The 8,295-nt window shown below is 47.8% G+C and overlaps 1 protein-coding gene and 1 long non-coding RNA gene across 2 annotated transcripts in view; both read left to right on the top strand.

Moving 5' to 3' along the window:
• Positions 1-943: 943 nt before the first annotated feature.
• Positions 944-5,865, top strand: LOC120999728. Its single transcript, XR_005778588.1, has 3 exons — positions 944-996; positions 5,553-5,697; positions 5,810-5,865. It is a non-coding gene; the product is annotated as an uncharacterized LOC120999728 (long non-coding RNA).
• An 85-nt stretch (positions 5,866-5,950) lies between these two features.
• Positions 5,951-8,295, top strand: part of LOC120999663 (zinc finger protein 260-like) — a 124,818-nt gene continuing 122,473 nt past the window's right edge. The window contains exons 1-3 of the mRNA XM_040430668.1: positions 5,951-5,977; positions 6,061-6,184; positions 7,067-7,164. Of these exons, the coding sequence (XP_040286602.1) occupies positions 6,100-6,184; positions 7,067-7,164 (183 nt within the window). The 5' untranslated portion in view covers positions 5,951-5,977; positions 6,061-6,099. The remainder of the gene's footprint in view (positions 5,978-6,060; positions 6,185-7,066; positions 7,165-8,295) is intronic.

Below are 8,295 nucleotides of genomic sequence, written 5' to 3'. Positions count from 1 at the left end.
ATGTGGGCCCTGGTGATAGGTAAAGGCTGCACTAATGAGAGCTCCGCAATGGACGCGCTCATTAGTACAGTCCTTGTAGGGAGAAAACGTCAGTTATTATTGCCGGTAGAAAAAAATTACCGTCACCTGCAGGACCACTAAAATACCGGCCTTACCAGTGAGATAGCGGTCGGGGGACAACCCTAGAACAATATGGTGGAGAGATATCTCCGCTGACGTGTCTGGGCCCTTTCATGTTATCTGTGGAGACGTCTCCATAGAAAATGGACGCTGCTACCAAGCGAGTGCTGCCTGAAATGGGAGGAGATGGAGGGGACGTCTCCCTGATCTGTCTGGGGCCCTTTTATGCGCCGCGGAGACGTCCTCAGAGGGAAAGGACGGCGCTACAATCCATTCATGTCTCCGCCAGAAAAACTCTGAGGGAAGAACTCGCTCTGTGAGACTTCCCAGAGATCTCGCTCTTTCCCGACGGCGGAGAGAGGCGGCCGCCTATACCCAACAGCTGGCGCTAGGCGACTGCACCCCGAAGAGCGAATACTAATTACTAAGAATAATCATTGGGGGAGGATTGTCAAATTGGAGTAAAGGAAAACTGGGTTAGTTGCCCCTAGCAACCAATCACATTCCACCTTTCAGATTGGAGAGCTCCTTTGGAAAATGAAAGGTGGAATCTGATTGGTTGCTATGGTCAACTAAGCCGCCAGTTTTCCTTTGCATCTCATTTATCAAGTTGGTGCATTGTGTGTTACTGTGAGCTGCTTGGTGAGTTTGGGGTCGTGACCTCGTCTGAAGGTCCTTACAGCTCACAGAGTGTAGATACTACCGACATTATATCCTAGTGACTTCAGGACCTTTGATGATGTCATGGTCATGTGATCAGTCACATGAGGGGAGGAGTAAAGCAGAAAAAGGGTTTTCACTGTGTGGTCCCTTCCTGTCATGTGACCAGTGTGACGTCATCGCAGGTCCTGCAGCCCCAGGAGGTGAGATCTGCAGGTCAGTTATTGGTCTTGGTTCTGGGTTTATTAGAATGGAGCGGTTCTATAGGTGACATATAGCAGGTCCAGCCAGCAGGGGGCAGCACCGGCCATAGAGAGTCTCTGCTCACACAGTCTGGAGGTCAGGAGGGGAGTTCTCCTCAGACATGTCTGCTCTCCCCCTGGAATATTAGGAGACCCCCAGACCCCTGTAAGAGGGGCTGTTCTCCTGGATTAGAGGGGTCTTCCATCACACACTGTTCTGTGATATCACTAGGATATGGAGTCAGTGTGTGGTCGGTGGGGACAACCTCTTCTAGATGAAGGGGCTGCAGCGCTGTGTCCTCTCCTCACTGTCCCTGCACAGCGGAGGCCGGAGCTCTAATGAGCAGGGACTGTGGAGGAGATTCAGCAGTAAAGCAGCTCTGCAGCCCCTCCATTCCCAGGATTAGTGGGGTCCTGATAGAGGCGAGCCCCCACCTACCGCACACTGATGACCAGTAGGGTCGCCCCCCGGCCGGTAATTTACTGCCTCTGCCGGTGATATTTTCTACCAGCAATAATAATAATTACTGGTATTTTTCCATATGAGCTGTTACTAATGAGCGCTGCCATTGTGGGGGCCAATAGCACAGCCTTTAACCCCCCCCCCCCCCCCCCCACACACACACACACACTTGTGTTAAGAACAGAACTCCCCTCCTCCATTTGATAGTGCTGTCCCCTTAGTGCCCCCTCACTATAGTGCTGTCCCCTTAGTGCCCCCTCACAATAGTGCTGTCCCCTTAGTGCCCCCTCACAATAGTGCTGTCCCCTTAGTGCCCCCTCACAATAGTGCTGTCCCCTTAGTGCCCCCTCACAATAGTGCTGTCCCCTTAGTGCCCCCTCACAATAGTGCTGTCCCCTTAGTGCCCCCTCACAATAGTGCTGTCCCCTTAGTGCCCCCTCACAATAGTTCTGTCCCCTTAGTGCCCCCTCACAATAGTGCTGCCCCCTTAGTGCCCCCTCACAATAGTGCTGACCCCTTAGTGCCCCCTCACAATAGTGCTGTCCCCTTAGTGCCCCCTCACAATAGTGCTGTCCCCTTAGTGCCCCCTCACAATAGTGCTGTCCCCTTAGTGCCCCCTCACAATAGTGCTGTCCCCTTAGTGCCCCCTCACAATAGTTCTGTCCCCTTAGTGCCCCCTCACAATAGTGCTGTCCCCTTAGTGCCCCCTCACAATAGTTCTGTCCCCTTAGTGCCCCCTCACAATAGTGCTGTCCCCTTAGTGCCCCCTCACAATAGTGCTGTCCCCTTAGTGCCCCCTCACAATAGTGCTGTCCCCTTAGTGCCCCCACACAATAGTGCTGTCCCCTTAGTGCCCCCTCACAATAGTGCTGTCCCCTTAGTGCCCCCTCACAATAGTGCTGTCCCCTTAGTGCCCCCTCACAATAGTGCTGTCCTTTTAGTGCCCCCTCACAATAGTGCTGTCCCCTTAGTGCCCCTCACAATAGTGCTGTCCCCTTAGTGCCCCCTCACAATAGTGCTGTCCCCTTAGTGCCCCCTCACAGTAGTGCTGTCCCCTTAGTGCACCCTCACAATAGTGCTGTCCCCTTAGTGCCCCCTCACAATAGTGCTGTCCCCTTAGTGCACCCTCACAATAGTGCTGTCCCCTTAGTGCCCCCTCACAATAGTGCTGTCCCCTTAGTGCCCCCTCACAATAGTGCTGTCCCCTTAGTGCCCCCTCACAATAGTGCTGTCTCCTTAGTGCCCCCTCACAATAGTGCTGTCCCCTTAGTGCCCCCTCACAATAGTGCTGTCCCCTTAGTGCCCCCTCACAATAGTGCTGTCCCCTTAAAATAATGTTGCCTTGTTGGGGTTTTTGGGAGGATTATTGGATTACTTCATGAGAGGGAGAATAAAGCGTATGAGTTGCGGTTATTAAATAAGACCGTCCTTCTGGAATAAAGAGAACGCCGCTGGAGTTGAAATATGACATTTCCATCTTAAAGGGGTTGTGCAGGGGTTTTATATGGATGACCTTTCCTCAGGATAGGTCATCAGTATCAGATCTGTGAAGGTCCGACACCCGGCACCCCCGCCGATCAGCTGTTTGAAGAGGAGGCAGCGCTCCATGTGAGTGTTACCTCCTCTTCATTAGACTGCCCGCTGTCTCGGAGGAGCAGTATAATTACTAGAACTCGCTCCATAGACTTGAATGAAGCAAGTAATTGTAATCGCACTACACCGCCGCTACAGGGGAGACGATGGGCAGTGTAATACAGAGGAAGCAGGGCTCGCAGGGGGCACAGCCCCCTCTATAAACAGCTGATCAGCGGGGGGCAGGTGTCGGACCCCCACCGGTCAGATAGTGATGTCAATAAATATATAAAAGAAAATAGGAGTTTAGTATAATACCCTGAGGGTGAAACTCAGAGAGGGGGAGGGGAGAAGGGCGCCAACAGGATAGAATAAGGTACCTGGAGGAGGATGGATGTGGAAACTGTAAGCAATCTCTTATAGATGTTAAATAATTACAAAAGATAATGGCACTCACCCAAAAACTCCGGTGGTTTAAATAAAACTAAATAAAGGAGGTGAACACTAAGTATCAATAAAAAAATGTTAATAATAAAACAATAATTTGGGGTAAGGCTCCTGAACTCTCCCTAATCACACTCAGGGAATGTACATAGAACGGATATACCAGGACATTGTGCACAGGTGCTTGATGGGGACCCGACACTTCTTTTCTGTTTCAAAGTTCTTTTTATTGTGAATGAATTAAAGCCCAGGAACAGCAGGACATCGGTACAACTGTCTTATAGGTTACATCTTGAGTTAGCAATAACAGAAGTATATATTCCAACCGCAAGATCCGAAAAAGAGGCAAATATATCGTAAAACAGGAGAGCTGGATATTGATGTGTAAATAATCCCTTCTGTACAAAGAACTAGATAGGTGGACAACGTAGACCATTATTCAGTGAGCGATGGATAACAGTACTAGGCCTGAACATTATGTTCTCATCGGAGGGAAGGGGAGTAATGAGAAGGAAAGTAAGGGGGGGGGGGTGAGAGGAAGTGGGGGGGTGTCAGAGCCGGCTGAGATCCTGACCCTGATAAAATAACGTCTTCTACGAAGCTTCTGAAGATCCCAGGAGCCTCCTGCCTTTCTGTAAGTGTGATTTATCCATCTTTATCAGCTTTCTGAGCTCCTTAGTGTAAAGTAAGGAAAGTGAGATCACTGCATACAGTATCTGTAGAAGGGAGACACCCCCTGCTTCTGAGTGAAATGCATCTAGCTGTGCAGCTGAAATGAGATAATATGGCTTCTGTCAGCCCACTAAACAGTTTTTTTTTTTTTTGCTTAATAATAACCCCTACACTGCGATTTATCCATACATAAGTAAAATAATAATTTTGGTTCAGTAAAATTTGCTAAAACCCTATTTTTATAATATGTAAATTACCTTGCTACCAGCAAGTAGGGCGGCTACTTGCTGGTAGCAGCCGCATCCTCCGATGGTAATGACGCCCCCTCCGCTTGTTGATTGACAGGGCCAGTCGACGGGATCTTTCTCCGCTGGCCCTGCCTGTTTTCATTCAATATCTGGCGCCTGCGCCGCGGCCGTACCTATCTTCAATCGGCGCAGGCGCACTGAGAGGCGGCCACTCACTCGGCCGCTTCATCCTCAATGCGCCTGCGCCAATGACGTCACATCTACACCCGGCGCAGGCGCATTGAGGATGGAGCGGCCGAGTGAGTGGCCGCCTCTCAGTGCGCCTGCGCCGATTGAAGATAGGTACGGCCGCGGCGCAGGCGCCAGATATTGAATGAAAACAGGCAGGGCCAGCGGAGAAAGATCCCGTCCACTGGCCCTGTCAATCAACAAGCGGAGGGGGCGTCATTACCATCGGAGGATGCGGCTGCTACCAGCAAGTAGCCGCCCTACTTGCTGGTAGCAAGGTAATTTACATATTATAAAAATAGGGTTTTAGCAAATTTTACTGAACCAAAATTATTATTTTACTTATGTATGGATAAATCGCAGTGTAGGGGTTATTATTAAGCAAAAAAAAAAAAAACTGTTTAGTGGGCTGACAGAAGCCCTTTAAGGTAAGCCCAAACATAACAGTTCCTTCACAGACTGTACAAAGAAGCACTGCCATTATACAAACCTTTTTTGAAGACTCAGGTTCACTTTAAACACAGTCCTGAGACCAAATGTGGGTCATTACAATGGAAAACATTCAAATTCTCAAAGGCTGCAGAAAGCATGTCAGATCAAGTGTCTGTGAACTTCCTATCAGTCGTCCCATTAATAAAGACATTTACAGTAAAAATAAGATGAGAACTGTCTGCTGTATGTGGTAGACTGCGATGTGTGTCCTGTGTAACACTGTATTCACTGTATAGCAGGAGGCCGGCTGACTGATTTATTATGGTCACCAGTCTGGTATGTATAAGACACCTCAATAGCCAAGTCATCTCCGTTGTACAATATTGGTAGAGTTTTGTTGTTCTTAGTTTGTGAGACACTTTAGTTCATGTAAGATGTGATTTTGCTCACAATCCTCCTTCTTTCCCTCAGGTTTCTTAGGTTCAGGACTCTCTTCTTTTGAAAGACAATGGTCCTTTCCATCGATGACCCACCAAGGATGGAGAAGGACAGAGACCACATGGCTGCAAGGATATTAGACCTCACCCTGGAGATCATCTCCTTGATAACTGGAGAGGTGAGAGTCTCACATGACATCACTCTTATCTCTAGTAATAAACCAGGGAAATGTCTGGAAAGGTGAAGGATTCTTAGAATCTCTGTAGTGATCGGCGTCTCCCCATACACAGGATTACACAGTAGTGATGAAGTCGTCTGGTGAGTGTGTGACACCCCGTGTGTCAGGAGGACGGAGCAGGACCCAGAACCCCATCACCGAGCCTCCACCTCATTCCCTGATACATGAGCAGAAGATCCTAGAACTTACCACCAGGATCACTGAGCTGCTGAGCGGAGAGGTGAGCGCTGCTGGGAATGCTGGGACATTATACAATAACGCCAAGGGAGGGGTCTGGTAATGACTGTGTCCTTGTGTTGTCAGGTTCCTATAAGGTGTCAGGATGTCGCTGTCTATTTCTCCATGGAGGAGTGGGAGTATTTAGAAGAACACAAGGATCTGTACAAGGACGTCATGATGGAGAATCACCAGTCCCTCACATCACCGGGTAAGAGGAGACCTTCCATGACTGTAGAGAGGAGAACAGTTTTGAATCAGAGTGCGGATGTAGATGTGCTGTGCCACAGATTTGGCTGGGGCTACTGCTAAAGGAGCAGCTAGATTCCCCCCCCCAGTCCTTACCCTTTAATCCATATGGACATCACTGCAGGGGAACCACCAGGCCACTACCTTTGGAAGTAGTCTCTGTTCAGTGGCTGCTGACCCACTGGGATCAAGAGATACCAATGAAAAGCACCAAGGGATCAGTCAGAACTGTAGCCACAAGACAAGAAAAGACAGGGAGCGTTTGTGTAATGCAGTAAACAGTGCAAAGATCAGAGTAGGCAGCACAGGGTTAATACTACCTCTAAGGGTTACATAGCATCATTAATCAGTATAATGCTGTACGACCCTGGCAGTGCTGGAAGTTCAGGACGGGTGCTGCGATGTGAGTCCTCAGCCTCACACTCGCTTCGTTTGAAAGCAGTCTAAATGTGAAACTGAACTCAAGAGTGGATCTCCTTGGTAGGAAACTAGCAACTAGAACCTCTTACTCAGGCACCATTCCACAGGGGAGGGTGCCTTAAATATCCCAGGGAGGCTAGCCATAGAGTAGACAGATTAGGGCCACACATGCTGGCCCTTTAAGAAGCACATGCCCTACAGGCGGACAAAGCCACTGCAGGCCAAGAGCTGGCCACAGATCAGCACGCTGTGGACAGAACAATGAAATGTCAATAGGTATGGACCACCGGAGCAGGGAGTTGGGTAAGAGCTCCAACGGCCTTCAAGGAACAAGGAGATGTCAGCAGCCACGGACCGGCCACCATCACAGATTCACTCATTGGATATAGACAATGTATTCAGTCACTGTGTGTTTTTCCTACAGATGGATCCAGTCAGAGAAATCCACCAGAGAGATGTCCCAGTCCTCAGTATTCCCAGGACTGTCCAGAGGAGAAACCAAATATCCCACTGGATCATCAGGTAGGTGAAGCTGAGGTTTCTACAAATCCTCTACAGACTGATGTAATGGAGCTTTCTACTGACCTCCCCCAGCAGCAGTGGAGTATACTGTACTCTGTATTTCATGTTATTGTTTGCAAATGGTTTCTGGTGCCATAAAAGATTGTGTTAATTGTAATTAAATGGAACTTGTCAGCAACAAAATGGCCCCTAAACTGTTCCCTTTAGCCCTTTCCTGACATCCATACATGTACGGCGGATGTCGGGTCTCTAAAGATGGTGTCTGCTCCGGAACAAGCGCCTGAGCCGCCAGGTGCTTGCAGTTCCATACAGCAGACATACGGGGCTAATGTCTGTGATCAGTGATAATGCCGTTCACAGACATTAATCCCCTCAGATGCTGTGTTCAAATGTGACCGCGGCGTCTGAGGGGTAAAAAAACCGAGAAACACGCGCTTTCTGGACAGGAACACTTTTACATGAAATCAGGGAAGGCGTCCCATAGTAGTAATAGGCCAGAAGCTGTAGAAGGCTTTTAGGACTATTACTTGTATATTCCAATGCAGGTGGCAGCATGTATTGTAATATACTGATCTTTATATTCTGTAATGGCTAAAATTTCAATACTTAATATAAAAGACAATCTATTGATTGCATGTTGGGGGCCAAAAAAAAATTAGAGTTTTTTTAATTACAAAAATTCAAATCTCCCCCCCCTTTACCCCAAATTGAAATAAAACTAAATAATCCAAAATATAGTCATCATAGGCATCACTGCATCAGATAAAACCTCTACTATTTAAAGCTAAAAATATTGATCCCTTACGGTGAATTGTGTAATGAAAAAAAACATACCTCAAAATGGTATCAATAAAAACTACAGATCGACCCGCAAAAAATTAGCTGTAGGTATTTTTTACTTTTTTTTTTTTTTCAGTATTAAAAAAACTGTATACAGTATTATTCGGCCTATAAGACGCACCTAGGTTGTAGAAGAGGAAAACAAAAGTAATAATATTTTTATCAGACCTCAGCTTAGACCTCCAATGTTTATAACACACCCATTCAGACCTCAAATCAGACACCATGTTACTAACACACCCATTCAGACCTCAAATCAGACCGCCATGTTAATAAAACCTCCAAGTTAAT

The sequence above is a fragment of the Bufo bufo genome, chromosome 4, assembly GCF_905171765.1.
Source record: "Bufo bufo chromosome 4, aBufBuf1.1, whole genome shotgun sequence".
Lineage (NCBI taxonomy): Eukaryota > Metazoa > Chordata > Amphibia > Anura > Bufonidae > Bufo > Bufo bufo.
Note: the sequence above shows the minus strand (reverse complement) of the source record. Positions and strands in the feature narration are given on the sequence as shown.